Raw genomic sequence first — 16926 nt, 5'->3', positions numbered from 1 at the left:
GCGGGGAGGGCTGACCCGGTTACAGCGCAGGGAGGCACCGGCTGCGGGCACAGCGGGTTTATTGGCGAGGCGACTCCCCCCGGGGCCGCCCCCGCAGCCGGCGGGCCGTGTCGGTGCCGAGAGGGGGTGAGCGGGAGCCCCGTTACCGGCAGGGCCCCCGGCAGCCCCCGGGGCCGGCGGGGTGGTGGCTCCGCGGTGGGTGCTGATTCACGGGCCGGCGGGGGTGGAGCAGGGCCGGGACCGGCGCGCTGGAATCCGCACCAGATGTACCCGGCACGCCAGGAATGCTCGGCATCCCCGCCGGCCCGGCCCGCACCGAGCGCCTCCCGCACCCCCCGCGGGCCCGGCCCGGCCGCCCCCCGAGGCCAGGGGTGGCCCAGAACTCGGTGTCCGGCGCCCAAAATGCTGGTGGGGTGGAAAGGGGACTTTTCCCAGGCCGAGGGGGAAGCACTGGGGTCTGACACCAGCCCTGTGGTTGGCATCCTTACCCTCCAACAAAATGACTCAGGGTAAAAATCTGTGCTCGTCAAAATTCCCACACTGGTGGCTTGGCAGCCTCCTGACTAAGGGTGTTTCCTGTCAGGAGGTGATTGGGACCCTGCCAGTGCCGATGGATGCCCAAGGTGAGCTGCCTGGCAGTGCTGTAACCCCTACCTGCAGTGGCCTCCCTGCCCTGCCAGAGCAGGTTGCCTTATCTCTCATTTTCCAGCAAAAATGGCCTTGGATTTCCTGTTGTCTGTGGTTTAGGGCTGGCTGCAGGTGCTGGAGCTCACATACCACCTGCTTTGGGAGAGGGGAGGGATAAGAACAGTTGGGGCTGGAGCTGCCTGTGAAGGGGGGATTTCAGTCCCGAGGAGCTTCCCTGGGGGGGAAGACAAGGTGGGGGATCAGGATCTGGTGCTGGGGTGGGGCAGAGGAGCTGCTGTGGGTGACAGCTGGGCTCGACACGGTTTGATCCTGGCTCTGATCTGTGTGTTCCCTTCCCAGGTGCTGCTGTGCCACCCTGCTCCTGGCTAACCAGCACCAGTTCTTCAGTGGCAAGCTTTATGTCCTTCTCCAGTAGCTAAAGCTGCCAGTTGAAGAACTGTTGAATGTAGCCACTCTCTTCTTGTCACTGGGACCTTGGATGCCAGCCAGACCCATGCCCGGAGCAACTGGGATGAGCCAGTCTGCAGCACCCTGTGGATTTGAGGGCTGAGGATGAGTCCGACTGGGATGAAGAAATCTCCCCACAGCCTCCAGACAGAGCCCTGGCCAGAGGATTGCCAGGCAGCCCTGCCAGCACAGCTGTCAGCAGGGTCCCCCTGCAACGGGTGGCACTGAGCTGAGGGGAGACAAAGGGGCATTAAACTTTCTGTTCTCCTCAACAGTTCAGTTTTAGGAAGTTTGATTCCCATGGGGTACCCAGACCTGCCTGGTAGGAAGATGGTGGGGGCTATGGAAGCTGTGGGGGCCACAGCACCAGAGTTCAGTCTCCAGCTGGTGCTGCATTGGGGTCTGCAGGTGGAGCCAAAGAGGTGAGCCAAGGCTGGGTGCAGCCCACAGGTCTGACTTGCTGCTGAGCTGGGTCCTGCCCCATGGAGCACGGGGAGGGGGCTGGCTCACCCCGCGCTGCCCGGAGCAGGTCGGGGCCGGGCCACTCACTGGCAGAGGGTGACTCAGGGCTGAGTCACGCGCGGCTCTGCAGCCTCTGGACGGCTCTTCCCGGAGCCACCGTCTGTCCTGCCAGGCTGGGCAGCCCCGCCTGTGCCTGCTCCTGGGCCAGCACCAGGATTGCAGGTATTTTGGAGTCAGCTGTGCTGAGAGGGGCCCAGGTGAACCTTGTTGGGCTCCTCCATGGTCCAGGCTCTGCCTTGGTGGACAGAAGCAGAAGACTGCCTTGAAAAGAACTTGGAAGTTGCTCTCCAGGGGTGGAGATTGCCCCAGGCTTGCACTGAGTGAGAAAGAAACCCTGTGTGAAGACGGCAAGGGCTCCAGGGAGGCTCTGCACTCCAGGAGGTGCATTTCCCACGAGTCTGCCAGGACCACCATGTCCCAGGCTGCCTTGGTGGCTGGAAATCAGGGGAGTGTCCAGGCACTGCTGCTCAGGGCCTGAAAGGAGGAGGGCAGCTCATCTCAGCTCTGAGGGCGGGCAGGGAGGAACAGCCTGTGCTGAAATGTCTGCACAATCTCAACTAAATCTGCCTGCCTGGGCTCCAGCTGCCCAAGGCTGGGCTGTTCCCAAACTTTGGCACCCAGTAAAGCACAGAAAGGGGCCTGATGTCCATTAAGTGATAGAAGTGGAGCAAATCTGTTTTCTTGGGGTCTTTCCTTGTTATATAAAGGTGTTCTTGGCATGTGCTTGCTGATGACTACAAGAAGCTGAATTTCTGGGGTGATTGTAACCCAGAGGGAATGGGGCTGCTGAACCCTTGGAGTTAGTTCCTCCAGCTTGAGAGGAACTGTCTCTTCCACCACAGCTGCCCTGCTGCAAGTCCACACAAAACAGCTGGTGCCTGCTCAGTGGGCAACACTTCCTGGAGTTCACTGAGGGGGCAGAAAGTCGTGTGTGTGGTGCCCAAGAGCAGAGGAGCAGCTTCCCAGGCTGTGCTCCCTTTCCCATGCAGCACATGGATGTGGATGGGAGCTGGTGCTCCAGCCACCAGCACCTCTGCCTTTGTGTGCCTTGGTGTGCAGGGAATGCACAGATTTGTTATGAAGGAACGACCTGCACTGCTGAAGACCAGCTCTTTCCATGGTAAGATGTGGCTACTTCAGGACAGAGAGTTGCCTTGAGCAGAAGCACCAAGCCCACAAGGTCAGGAAATGCAAAATGTCGTATTTCAGGTCAAATTCATATGTGAGAAGGTGCCAAAGGGCAAGTTTGTGTATTTAACACAAAATCAGCACTGCAGTATCTCACCTGCTGAGCAGAGGGCTCAGGCTCTGGCTGTCCTGCAGCTCATGAGTTGTTTTAGGCTGACAGTAAATGTCCCTGTGGGAACTTGCCCAGCTCCTGGGACTTGCCCTTCCTCCTGCAAAACCCCATGTGACTGCTGAGTAAGTGCAGGGTTTCCTGTAGAAAGCACAGCTTTGCTTGCTGTTGCCTTACAAAAACATAGTCACTCTTTACTCCAGCATCTCTCCACCTCCCCGAAGCCTCCAGCATGCAGGGACAAAGCAGGAGAGGGGATGCTGACTGGAGCTGGGATTTCTCTGCCGGAGCCTGGCTGCTGGCAGGAGGGGGAAGCGCTCCCTGCGGCAGCCCAGGCAATACTCAAGCCAGCAGTGACAATGGCAGCAGGTGCTGCTGGCTCGGAGGTCCCTCTGTCCTTAGGGACAGGGTATTCCACGTGAGTTTGTGCACACAGACCACCCAGTTCCCTGCCGGGAGAGCAGCTTGTCTCGGTCACAGCTCCCCTTGCTGGACAAGTGTGCTTTTGCAAAGGAGAAGGTCAGCGTGACCGGTGTGCTGGATTAAAGGTCGCTGCCAACAGGGAAGAAACCGGAGGAGCTGGTTTGTCTGTGGATGTGTGGTGGCTGCTGCCTGCTCAGACCCTCAGCTGAGCCCCAGGCCATGGGCAACCTCCTCTTCTCCAGCCCAACAGATCAGTAGAAGAGAGAAAGTTCCATTGTGCTTTGCCTCAGGACACGACCGAGCAGCGAGTCTGCAAACACACAATGCAGGCACTGGGTTTGCTGATGGTTTTATTTCTCCAGGATAGGAGGATGTAGAGCTGTTAACTCTTGGTTACATGCCCCTCATAGGGGCAGGTACTGAGCTCAGGTTTGTGCCAGCAAGGATATATTGCTGATGTCCCAGGCCCTGCAAACGAGTGGAAGGTTAGGGATTTGCAGTAGCTCATCTCAGTGTCTCTCAGTGGGCTCTGTTGGTGTGGGGAACAGCACAGAGCCACCCACCAGCTTGGCCAGGGTGTCACTTACTCTGCTTCTTCTTTGGAGATTTGTTTCCCCAAGTATAAAACTTCTGCAATGAGAGACACCATGGGGTCACAGTTCAGGCTGGCAGCTGCAGTCACGAGGCCATCCCTGAAAGGGAAAGCAAGAGATCGTGGATCTGCTCAGTGTACATAGCCCAGCATGGCAGTATCCCTGTGGCACCCTGACTGGAGATCAGATGTATTGTGGAGGGCTCAGGGTAGAGTGGCTGGTGCTGCAGCCTGCACAGGGATGTGTGGCAGATCTCCTGGCACTGCTGGGAGCTGGGCACTGAGCCTGGGAGCAGCAGGACAGAGGGAGAGGAGATGTGTCCCAGGCTCCCTGCCCAGCTAGTGTCTTCACTGAAGCTCATCCTCTTTTCCTTCCCTGCTTTGGTTTTCCCTGAAACCATTTCTCTGCTGGTTCAGTGCCCAGCAGCTGCCCGTGGTGCTCAGTTTACAGGAAGTGATGTGGAGCCTCTGTGGGATCTCTGCAGGCTGTAAGGGAGAGGACCCTGCCCTGTTACCAGGGCACTGCCATGTCAGCACATGGACTGGCCATGGATTCACTGACCTGATGTAAAAGATCAGGAACTTCTGTTGCTCCAGGCTGCCTTTCACAACCGTGTCTGTGTATCCCTTTCCACAGCCTGTGAGAGAGAGTGTCACAGCCTGCTCAGGGAGCCCTGGCACAGCAGCTGCCACCCACCCCACCTCAGAGCCATCACAGGTATGGACAGAAAGGACAGTGACTGGCTGGGACAGAGGACTGGACTGGGACTGGGCAGGACTGAGGAGGAGGCATGAAGGTCCTGGGCAAACAGAACTGATTCGGAAGTGCATGATTGCACCATGACCTTGAGCCTTTCCTTGGCTTGGAGAGGGAGGTTCATCTTCTTTCATGAACTCTAAGCTGCTCAAAATCAACAAAGAACAAGAGCTGTGGGGTAACGTTCAGACCCATGGCTCAAACTCACCACAGCAGCCAGTCCAGAACTGGAGCTGCCTCAGGTGAGCAGATGGGCAGGGAAGATCTGCTTTTCCCATCTCTCTGCCACTCCTACCTGCATAGCGGATGCTTTTCCCAACCAACGTGGTCCAGAAGAAAGGAACAGTGTGCAACTCCTTCCCTTTCTTCAGCATATTTAAGGCAGCACAGTGACCTGTGACAAACCAACAGAAGAAATATTTTCCTTGAAGTTGCTCAAAGACGTGTTCTCTGCCTCTTGTTATCCTGCTGTCCCTTCTGCCCCATTCCCTCCATGCCCATCTTCAGGGGAGCTGGAAGGTGAGGTGGCTGAGCACTCACCATGGGCTTCAGCCACTTGCTGGTGGTGGATGCTGGACTGGTCCCTGTTGAGCAGCACTACTGGAAAGGAGACCACGTCCCCCGCGGCGAAGACATTTGGGATGTTGGTTTGCATGTGCTAATGGGACAAAAAGCAGTTAGTGCAAGGATGAGAAAGAAGTGATCAGGTTGGACCTGGGGCACTCAGCTGGCACTCACCAGATCCACCAGGATGGCACCCTTGTCATCTCTGGTAATGGAGGTGCCCTTCAGAAATGCTGAGTTGGGTGTTGATCCTGCAGGGAGCAGAGCAGGGACAAAAGGCAGGGAGGAAATTTGGTCCCACAGCAAACATGTCCCTCTGGTTCCTGTTCAGCCTGCTCAGAGCAGAGCACTTGCAGCAGTGGCTTTTGCTTGGGCTGATGCTGAGCTAGTCCAGGGGCAATAAAACCAGGGCCCAGGACACAGCAGTGACCTGTGGAGCTCAGTGAGTCAGCCAAAGGCACTCAGAGTGTGACCGGCTCCTTTCCCCCAGCCAAGTGTTTTCTCATAAGCTGCTGACTTTATCCAGGTGTCTGGGCCAAGATGAAGAGCTGGATGACAAGACAGTGGGAAAGAGACTGCAGGGAATGGTGTCCTGGGAATGAACTATGGTGCTCTGGGCTTGCTGGCTGTTCCCCCATTCCCAAAGTGCCTCACTCTCCCAGCTGGGGTCTCTTACCTGTTCCCACCACTACCACATCTGCAGGTAATTTCTCTCCGTTGGCAAGAACAGCCTCAGCAACCTAGGAAGGAAGAATTGTTAACAAAGGGTTAAAAATACTGTCCTAATTCCCACAGCCTCTGTGCTGCTTCTTTCCTTGCTGTCTTTTTTCTTCCCCAGGTTCAGATCACCTCGTCCAACTAATGTGTGTTGCTGGGAATGCAGAAAAAAATCACACTGTTGTCCCTGAAATAGTGACACTTACTGGTGCCCTTTGAGCCCAGAGCTGTGCTCAGTAAAAAGAAAGGGAGGTCTAGACATGGGAGAGGAGAGCCTAGATGTAGACACTAGATTATACCTCAGTCTGGGATTTTTTTCCCCTAAAATTAGCAGCTCAGAGATCACAAAGGCATGACTGACCTTTCCATCTTTTCCTTTCAGCTCACAGAGTTCTGATTTCATGTGGAACTTCACCCCTTTATTTTGCAGCATCTGAAAAGGACGGGTTTGAGTATTCATTAGGAAATTCCAGGCTGTTCTGCTATAAAAACAACTGTACCCAGCCAATCCCCAGGCAGGCAGCTCAGCTGCTGCTCCAGGCTGCAGACAGGTTCCATTTGTGTCCCTGGCTGGTCCCTGGAAGCCTGGCTTTCCCTGTAGTCCTGGTCCGGACTGGTGTGTGAGGTGGGCTTGTGATGAGGCAGGGCTGGGCAGTGTGAGGGACCAGCTGGAGGTTGGGACCAGCTGCATGTGCAGAACTCCCGGGTGAGTCGTGTGAGGCCAGTGCTGGGCACGCAGGGTTATGGCTCAGCTCAGGGCCAAGGTCTCCTGGGCTGTTGTGGCTCACTGGGCTGCTTGGATAATGTATATTCTCCATCCTGGAAGTTAGACCAGGTTTTCCTCACCTTCATGGCAACACCTCCAACCTGTGGACCCAGAGTGTGCTGGAAAGGGAACTCCTCTCTGTCCACCACTGAGATGGTCCCAGCCTTGTCTGAGAGGAAGGCAGCTACCTCCATTCCTGCAAGGGAAAGGCATGCCCAAGGTAAGCCTGCTGCAAGCATCGACCTGTACTCTCCTGCTTGGAAGTCTTTTCCCCTTCTAGGAGAAAAAAATCTGATGTGTTGCCACTGCTTAACTGCTTTGCTATGCATTTCTGGGCTGAGGTGTTTAGCTTCCCCCAGTCTCTGTTCTTGTCTCTTCCAGACCTGGAAATTAGGAAATGCAAAGAACAGTTCCTGGTTTTGAACAAAGTAGCTCCCTTTCTGTGCCTTGTCCCCTGACTTTCCCAGTGCTTCTGGGGAACCAGCTCCTCTGAAGGACAGAGACCTTTTCCTAAGGCACATTTCCCTCTGTCCATGTGCAGGAATTGTTTATGGCTCTGACAGTTTCTGGCTATCAGAGGAAAGAGTGAGTGGGTGCTGTGTAATGTACGCCCCCAGGAGCTAAAGGGTTCCAGGGAGGATCCCATCTGGGTAGAAAATAAACATCCCTTCCCTGAGGGGCTCTAATTAACCTGCAGAGGCGACAGGAGTGGGTTTCAGGGCCCAGTGATAGCTTGACACCCCCTCCAGCCTGGTACCTACGAATGAAGCTCCTACAACCACCAGGTTTCTCCCAGTTGCCAGCTGTAAGATCTTGCTGGAGTCTTCTGGGGTTTGGAGCAGGCACACGTTCTGCAGGTCTGCACCTGGGACTGGGAGGAAGTTGGCGCTGAAAGAGAAAGAATGCTGATGTGTCTCATGATTAGAAACTAAACGGAAAGAGTGAGGAGGGAGCACAAGCCCATGGCTGTGTAATCCCCTTCTGCCCTTTTATGTCATTTCCTACCACCTTCCTCACACAACTCCACCTCCACATCCCAGTGCTGACTTATCTTGTCCCACCTACAAATGCCCCGTGCACTCACTGGCTGCCTGTTGCAATGAGTAGCTGGTGGTATTTCTGAGAGGAACCATCCACAAAGTGAACCTTCTGCTTCTGGAAATCCACAGACACTGCCTGGAGGAGAGAGGCAGCAGAGATCAGACAGGCTCTTCTCACCCACTGATGTCCTGTCTGTCTTGTCTGTGGCTGTGTGCCTTGTCTCTGGACACAGGTGAGAGGAGAGATGCTCTCTCCAGGTCTGCCCAAGGGGTGCACAGGTCAGTGTTGTACCCAGGACACGGACACTGTTCCCAGCACTGGCCTGGGAATGCTGTCCCAAAGATAATACGTGTCTTCAGGACAGCCCTAATTTATACAGATGTGTCATTATTCCTGCAGACTCATAGAATGGTTTGGGTTGGAAAGGACCTTAAAGACCATCTCATTCCACCCCCCTGCCAGGAGCACAAACACCTCCCACCATCCCAGGTTGCTCCAAGCCCCGTCCAACTTGGCCTTGGACGTTTCCAGGGATAGGGAATCCACAGCTTCTCTGGGAAACCTGTGGCAGCATCTTACCACCCTTACGGTAAAGAATTTCTTCCCCTCCCCACAGCAGGAACAGGAGCACCCTTTGAGGACTAAGCTCAACTGCTCTGGTACCTCTTTCTCTGTCCAGAACTCTATGCCCTGAGCAGCAAGGAATTCAGGTTTCCTCAGGTAGATATCCTCAGCTTTCAAGTCCATTTCCTGGAAACACAACGGAAATGTGAAATAAAGCTCTTATTACAGACAGCAATTCTCCTGCAGTGTTTGCTCTCAGCCAGTTTGCTTAAGAGGTAAATTTCAGATTAGTAAATCCCAGCTTCCCACACTCCCCAATCCCCAGCATCTTGTCCCCTCTCAGAAAAGCCATCAACTCAGACTTGAGAGGGAAAAACTCAGTAAAAGGAGACAAAACCATCAACTTGTGGTGGCCTCTGATCAAAGACTTTCTGGGAGGGAGAAGTGAGATGTTTTCTGGAAATTGTACCCCTGTTCCTGTGAGCATCTCAGCACTCCTGCTGTGCCAGAACTGCTCACAAAATTGCTCCCCCTGGCCCTTAGTGTGGGCCATGGCACACGTGGTGCCCAGGCACGGTCCTTGCCCGTGTCACACACGAACCTTGCTCAGTTTGGACTTGTCATATGGAACATGTTTCTCTTTGGTGGCCATGATGATCCTGCCAGTAAAACCTTCTTGGCGAAGAGTCTCTGCACACACCAGGGCAGCCACACCTACAAGGGTAGGTGCTCATCTCAGCCCTCACACATCACTGGGAGGAGGAGGAGCAGCTGAGCCCTCCCTGGAGATGACAGTTGCAGCTTACAGGGTGTTTGGAGAGGGCAGAGCACAGACCCCTTCACTGACCTCCCCCCAGCAGCAGCATCGTGTTCTGGTTGAGAAGGCACCTCCTGTTTGTATCCTTCACCCTCGAGCTATTTTCAAGATCCTAGAAAAAAAAGAGAAATGCTGAAGTCATACCCAGCCCAAGGTGCTGCTTGTGCTCAATGGCAGCAGGTAAGGTCAGTACCTTCTTTTTTGCTGTAACAAACACCTTTCCACCTTCCACTGTTACCTGAAGGGGGTAAGGAGAGGACATTTAAGTGCTGCATCCATGAGGTTGTGGTAGGAGCTCTTGTGGGAGGGACTGGTCCAGTGGGCCACCTAACTCTGATCTTGGATGTCAAATCATGCTGAGGAGCTCATGAACTTTTCTCCTCATCCCAAGACCACTCAGGAAAAGGTGTAAATCCTTTTTTCTTCCCAAAAGAGCTGTGCTGGCTGTGAGTGATACCAGGATGTATGGCATCACCTTTCATTGGAAGGAGCTTTAGGGCAGGGAGTTACATGACCCAGTTAATTCTAGGATTCTGTGATCCCAAGAAATCAGCCTTTGCATTGTAGCTCTGTAGGACCTGGACCACAGAGTGGCAGCCAGGACGGGGGGTTTTCAGCTGGTGTCAGGGACATGGAGCTTGTGAGAGAAAATAAATGTGAGAGTACAGAAGACATGACCCAAGATGGGAGGAGAAAAAGCCAAGGAGTCACCTTGAAGCAGGAGATACAATCCAGAGAAGGGTATTCCTCGATGTCTCCAGTCCTGATGTTAAAGCAGGCGCCGTGCCAGGGACAGCGCAGCCTCTCCCCTCTCAGGACCCCTGGGATAGAAACCCCTCACAGCTGGGCAGTGAGAACCCACCTCCATGGCGTGGCTTCTCCCCCTGCCCCGAGCTGGGGATACCTTTGCTGAGTGGGGCACCAGAGTGGGGACATTTGCTGCCCAGGGCACTGAATTCCTTCCTGTTCCTCACCAGTAGCACTGGGTAACCAGCCACCATCACCTCCAGGAGCCTGTGGGAGAGGCAGAGAGGTGGACACACAACCACCTCACTCACCCCTCCCACCACCAGGTACTCACTCTCCATCCCCAATGTCGTCCTCCTTGCAGACCTCGGTGGTGACGGTGTCGTCGCTGTCCATGCCAGTGGCTGCTGGGAGCAGGTCACTTAAGGGGTCCCAAATTCCTGACACAGTAGGAAAAAACCCTCAGCTAGTGTAAAACACTGATTTCCACCCCCTCTCCCCCCCGTTTTAACTTTGTGTCCAAAACTAAAGTCCCTTCCTCTGTCCTTTTCTCCTCTGACTTAACCCACTTTTTGTTTTCAGCCCCATGTCCATTAAACTCAACTGAAGTACAGGGTTAGTCAGGAGATGTGATTAAAGACTTTTGTAAACAAATGCAATTTTTTATGGAGAGTGGTTGCTGATACATCCCATGTCTCCCACAAACTGGGTGTAAAGAGCTGCTTCAGCATCTCTGAAACCTCTCCAGTATTTGTGCAGAGATGTTATTGATGCTAATTACTGTGAATACACTGACCCCTGCCCAAAAAGCCTCCTGGGCTAGAAAAGTAACAAAGCCCTTAGTCCTTAGTGCTCTCTCTGCCTTGGTAATCAGTTGAGAGGCTGCTTAGAAATCTCCCTCTCTGTTTCGGAGAAAAAAAATCGGAAATGGAGCAGAGTAGAGACATTTGAAGCAGGTTTCTGTGCAGGGTTGGTGACTTGCTGTGGCAGAAACTAAAATTGTTGACATTTTTTGGTCTGTGTTTTTGCCACCTGCCACCTGTGAGAAAGATCTACCCTTTTCCTGCCTAGTTCTAAGGAGAAGGAGCTGATAAAGTGAAAATTTCATCCTTGAAGAAAAAGACTTTGCATAAACTACAGTTATTTTGAGTCTCTCCTATTAGTTGGACTGCCTGGGGAGGAGAGAGCTGTTAGGGGGGAAACTAGAGGGAAAGAAAAAAGAGAAGAATTTGAAGCAAGAGAAGAAGCAGCAGCGAAGTTTGGTAGCTTCTTCCCCAGGGGGAGGGGGGAAGGCTTCAGTGCCCCCTCCCCGGGCAGACATCTCCGGGGGGCTGGTTTGCTACGAGAGGGAACCTGTTACTGCAGTGAGTTGGCCGTGGGTGGGTAAGACTTTAGTGCCAGCCACTCCCTTGGTGAGTGGGGGGTGTTGGCACACCTGGGTTTATTGCTTTTTTGAAGGCTTTTTTCCTTCCTTTTGCTTCCCCCTCCTTTTCCACCATTAAACTCCTGTCATTTTAACAATCTCTGGTGAATAAAAAACCCCATTTGTTAATCTTTTCACAGCATCTCTCACGTTCTGGCATCTTTTCGAACTCACCCTACAGCACTTGCTCCTTGCAAATCCCCATTGCGACCCTGCCCCGCTCCCAGCTCCCTTAGGAGAAGCACTGGTGGGCACTTACCTGGCCCTGCTGGGAGGGTTCAGGCATCTGGGCCCTGGCTCAGGAAGCCACCAGCTCTGCTGTCTGCAACTTTCCCCTCTGAGGTGACACCCTGGTGTCTCACCACAAGCCCTTTGCCACTGCCAGCCCACGGCTGGTGATGCTCTCCCGAGTTGCACAACGTCCCCGTCTGTCAGGAGATGCAGCTCCTGGAAGCATCCACTTGCCAGGGCATTTTATCTGATTTCTGCAATTGATCTGTGCCTAATTAAGTGTATTTTTCTTGCGTTTAGAGTTGCAAAAGAATTGAGAGCACATAGGAATTATGGCACAGGTGTGGTGTAAAGACTGGGTGCATTGAAGAGTTGGACTCTGATCCTTGTGGGTCCCTTCCAGCTCAGAATAGTCCGTGATCTGTTATGGGCAGCATGAAAAGAAACTCGAGTGGATGCAGTGACATCCCATTGCAACTTCCTACTGCCCCTTTCCCTGATGGAAAACATTCTAGCTCAACACAACATATTTTTGCAGCACTTCAGAGTGGTATTACTACTTCTTGCATGTTTCAATAACATTTAAAATTCTTTAATTTGATCTTTTAGTAAGATTTTTCTCCACTGATTTTAAGGCACCTGGAGTGTTCAGAACCTTTGCATGTGCCTTACACCCCAGCTCTGCTCCTGATTCAGTCACCAGAGTCCAGGCACACTATTCCATCGTTGCTTGGAGCATGCAGGATGGCACAGAGCAGGTGCTGCTTTTTGTATTATTTTTACAGCAGAGTGGGAGTTGCAAAAACCTGGGAGTAACACCTACGCTGTTTGTGTCTACTCTCGTTCTTATCTCTATTTCACAGTCAATATGTTTCACAACTCTGAAATATGCCTTAAAAATTAAGGGGGGGAAAGTTTCCAGCAGTGTGCTTCCAGCATCTCCCTTGCAGAACCAGAGATTCACAGCGAGCAGCTTCCTGCACGTGGCACGTTCCCAAATCCAGTGGCAGGGAGGAGACAAAATCCTTGGTGGGCATGGCCTGGAGAAGAGGGCATGCACAGAGTTGCTGGGCAAGTGCAGGCTGGCTCATTTGGGCAGCAGGTCACTTTGCTGGACCCCCCCAGCTGTGACCACCCTTCCTTCAGCTCCAGGTGTTGGGGCACTGCTGGGTATGGACGATCCCAGCCCACGGGCAAAGCACACCCATGATGGGCACAGGTGCAAGGTATTTTCTCACAGCACAAATGAGCTGCTTTGGGGCTCTGCCCTTCTGGCCAAGAGCCTGAATGTGAAGCAATTTGGCTGTGAAACACCTGTATTTAAACTGTAATTATTCCCCCAGAAGCTCATTCCCACACAGAGAAGCAGCAGTCCATGAGGAGGCATCTCTGACTCAGCAGAAATCCCTGGAAAATGTCTGCTCGTGGATGAAAGCTGCAGTGCACCAGTGGAGGGGCAGGTACAGAGATGTGCAGCTTTGGGAGGCTGTGGGATGAGCCAGGTGGAGCTCAATCCTACAGGGTGCCATTCCCATTTCAGGGCTGATTTGGGTTGCTGGGTGCCTGTGGGTGCTGGTGGATGTGGCTGAGCACCCGGGGAAGGGCTTTTGTGAAATGCAGAGGAATAAAGGCAAAGCAAGACACCCATTTCTGATGCAGGAAAGATGATTACAAAAGATAGAAAGTAGTAAGAACATTGGGTGTCAGAGGGAGGCTTTGGGTTGGCTGCAGGGGTGCTGGTTTGTGTGTCTGAGAGCCAGCACTCAGGAACACACAATATGCCCTTGAGGGATTCAGGCAATGGGATGGGATTGGAGGCACATTTTTGGGAAGATGCTCTGTATGTATCTTTTGGCCCCTTGTTAGGTAACCCCGAGGTAGTTGCTCAGAGTGGCTTAGACCTTTGCTTGTAACAGAAGGAAGACAGCAAGAGAAAGTGGTGCCCTCAACCACAAACAGAGCCCAGGTGGGCATCGAGTGTCTCCACCCACATTGGTCCTGAATCCCACAAGCTGCTGAGCTGACCTTGTATTTTATTAGATGCCTTCACTCGTGCTCTCCAGTGTCGTTGGCACTCCAGAAATTCAAGTTTAGAGGTGAAGATTTAAAGGGTGTAACTCTTCTGTCTGCAAGTCCCTGCTACCATCAGTTGGTGTAGAACATTTTTTCATGCCGTAATGCAGCCAAAATTGTGTGGATGTGTCCCTGTCCCACCTTTGCCTTCCCCCAGCCTGCCCAGCTCAGGGACCTGCCCTGCCCTGGCAGACCCACTGATTTTAACAAGCAGCACCCACAGAGCCAAATCATAAGGAAACTGCTCAGTTGCAGGAAGAGAAAGCAAGATGAAACCTGCAGCAGAGCTAAAATGATTAATGGGACACTGCTCTCGGAACAGCTTGGTTTGTGATATTAATAACGAGAGAATTCTGGAGGGAACCTAACCTGTTCCAGGCTGCAGAGCCAGCAGCAGCAGGACATGCAGTTAGGAAACTTCTGTGCTTATACTTGTAACACCAGAGGAACTGAGTGAGCTCAGCAAGGTGTAATGGTGCATGAAGTGGGTATAGAGGCTGGGACAGACTTCCACTTCACAGGATTCATTCTGAACCCATCTAAGCTGCAAAAAAACCCCATATAATCATCATGATGTAACCATAAAGCACACACATATTCATCAAAAATGACTTAAGCTTGAGACTGGTGAACAGGAAAAAAGTGTTTATCCCACAAAGGAAGAAGATGAGGAAAAATAAATATTTATTTGGGATGAATTTGCTTATAGGGTAAGAATAATTCGATGTGGTGTTCCACATTTTCTTTGTAAGCATTCGTGTCGGGCAATGGTGGTAGATGGGACACAGGCCTGGCAGACACCTGGCCTCACATTCCTCTGTTTACCACAAGGAAAGAAGGAACCTGAAACCTTACCAAGAGCAGAAGATAAACAGTTCAGAAATTAGACAAATTTGGGGCGAGTCATGTGCTGCATACAGAGGAGGACTCCAAGGAGCTGCCCGTGCTGCTGGGCTTGAAAGGGCTTGAAAGAGTTTTGCCAATCAGCGCATCTGTCAATGGAATGTTTTTAACCCATGGCACACCTGTGCAACTGGAGTGAGAAGGAGACAGCAAATCCTTCATGCTACTGGATCCTGACAGCTAGTCCAGCCCAAGCCCCTGAGAAACTGTTGAGCCTGCAGCATCCTCAGGGATGTGCTGTTGACAGAGGCTTTTTCTACAGGTCCCCCATGTCCTGAGGAAAAAAAAGAGAAGAGTTCCAGTCCTGGGAAAAAGGAAGAAGGCCAAATGCAAGAGCATCCAGAGCAACCTGCCATGGGGCTGTTTGTCATGTGGGCAAAGCAGGCTCTGCCTGGGTGGTTTGGGGGTCATTCCTACATGTCAGTCTGCAGAAACAGCTGCTGTGCCCAGTGTGCAGCTGGTACCTGGCACCAAAGCATCCCAGCGCCGCACGGCTCCCAGCAGACATTGTCTTATTCCAGGAATGCTCTTGGGAAGGATGACCAGCCTGGGCAGCAGAACACCTGCAGAGCTAGGAAATGGAAGGGAAAAGTCTTCCTTCAGGAGTTTGAGCTCACAGACTTGAGCAGGATGAAAGGACAGGCTGTGGTGCAAGGCCAGGTGATTTCTCCTGCCAGACAGGTTCAAGTCCTGAGGACAGTGGTAAAGTGATGCCCACCTTGGCATTTCTTGCATTAAACCCTGTAGCTGTTCACCACACTCTCACTGAAATTCCTCTCTTCTGTGTCTATGGCAAATATGCCTCTCGTTCCACCTGGAGAATATCCAGCCTCCAAATCAGGAGAGTGCTTCTGGCAGGAAGGAGTGGATGCTCAAGTCTGCATTGACTCCAACACCCTTCACAGCTGCCTCTGCAATGCCTGGGCATGCTCTGCCATGCAGAACGTGCATTTTGCACAGCACATCCTTTCGTAAGTGTGGAGTTACAGACTTCCTGAATGACAATGTGGATATACCAAGAAAAGTATTTCTGTATCATCTGAATTCCTTTGGCCAAGCAGAGTGATGACACCATTTAGAGAGGGATGGAGACAACAGCTAATTAAAGTTTGGAAGCCGAGCTGCTTGATTTGTTTTGAGCTCTTGGACCCCTCAAATTATTTCAGGTATTAGTCAGGTCTGGCATTAGATGAACAGATGGGCTTTATGACTCCCTGGATGCAGAGAGGCAGATTAAGAGAATGAGGCTTTCCAAAAACAGGAGCATAATTTTCATCTTGTCAGAAGCTCCCACATCTGTTGGCTGTGGAGGATCCTGGGCAATGTTTGGGAGCAGAGTGGGCTCCTTCTTGTGTAAGGGATGGTGGAGCTGCAAAAGCACACCCAAACCCCTTTCCAGGAGTAGTGGGGAGCATTATGGAGGGGGGGACATCATTTATGTGGAAGAATTAATATGGTGGATTATCACTAAACCGCTGGGGTTTTAGTGTGGAAAATGGGTTCTTTCTCTCAGATGTGCTGCAGAGAAACTCCAGCCTGGGAGAGGCAAAAGCCACTATCCAGCTATTGCTGTACCCCTCGATTTGCTACTCGGCTGTGCTGGAAAGCCCCACCACGGGATTCGCTGTGGTCTCCACGGTGTGGACGGGATGGACGCGGGCTCGTCGCTGCTGGTGTCTGTGAGAAGTCCCTGCCCTGCTGGAAGCAGCAGCAGCAGCAGCGACTCGTCACCAGGCTGAGCTGCCTCCCTGCAGAAAATGAGGGCGTTTGGGGACAGCTGGAAAACTTCTCGAAATCTGGGTGAAAAAGGCACTATCTCCAAATAAGGTGTGACTGAAGAATCCCATGGAACCGGACTCCCAGCTCTGCCGCGGGCGTGCGGGGACCTCTTGTGGCAGCTCGGGAGCTCCTGTCTCCTCTCTCTCCTGTGCGGGCTCATTCGGGACAAGCCTGGCCGACAAGCCTGTGGCAGGTGGCTGAATATTTGGCCTGATTTGGTATCAAGGGATCTGTTCGTAACTGCGCTTGGAAGTCTCCAGTTCCAAAACTCCCCCGGTTAATGCCATTGCTGCAGAGGAAAGGAGACAAGGAGAAAAGGCTGGAAATAGGGCTTGCACAAAACCACAGCTCAGTGAGAAGTCCTGCTAAAATTAACTAAAGTCTGGGCTAAAATGACCCAAAAAGGTAATTTGTGTGTAGCTGTTGCCAGTGCTCCAGCAGTGGGATCAAAGGCCCTGAACCAGGCTCTTAACTAATCACGGCTTAAATTCCTCCCATGCAGAAGTGGTAGGTGAAAGCTCTCCAGTCTCCAGAAACATTTAACTATTCCTTTTACTGCTCCAGGACTAGCTGAATGTTCACAAACGGAGCAGCCCCGGGGGCAAACGGGGCCGC

General features: G+C 52.6%; 1 protein-coding gene across 1 annotated transcript; it reads right to left on the bottom strand.

The window, feature by feature from the left end:
• Positions 1-3670: 3670 nt before the first annotated feature.
• Positions 3671-11700, bottom strand: LOC139681399 (apoptosis-inducing factor 3-like). The gene is made up of 19 exons (XM_071574744.1): positions 11585-11700; positions 10237-10342; positions 10060-10169; positions 9867-9976; positions 9349-9393; positions 9186-9267; positions 8940-9052; positions 8438-8524; positions 7818-7909; positions 7491-7621; positions 6814-6929; positions 6329-6400; positions 5927-5990; positions 5425-5501; positions 5227-5344; positions 4982-5080; positions 4492-4567; positions 3925-4029; positions 3671-3805 (listed from the first exon to the last, which is right to left on the bottom strand). Exons 2-19 carry the CDS (start codon positions 10296-10298, stop codon positions 3763-3765), a joined length of 1602 nt encoding a protein of 533 aa, XP_071430845.1. The 5' UTR covers positions 10299-10342; positions 11585-11700; the 3' UTR covers positions 3671-3762.
• Between the last annotated feature and the right edge of the window lie 5226 nt (positions 11701-16926).

This window comes from Pithys albifrons, chromosome 21, assembly GCF_047495875.1.
Source record: "Pithys albifrons albifrons isolate INPA30051 chromosome 21, PitAlb_v1, whole genome shotgun sequence".
NCBI classification, from domain to species: domain Eukaryota; kingdom Metazoa; phylum Chordata; class Aves; order Passeriformes; family Thamnophilidae; genus Pithys; species Pithys albifrons.
Note: the sequence above shows the minus strand (reverse complement) of the source record. Positions and strands in the feature narration are given on the sequence as shown.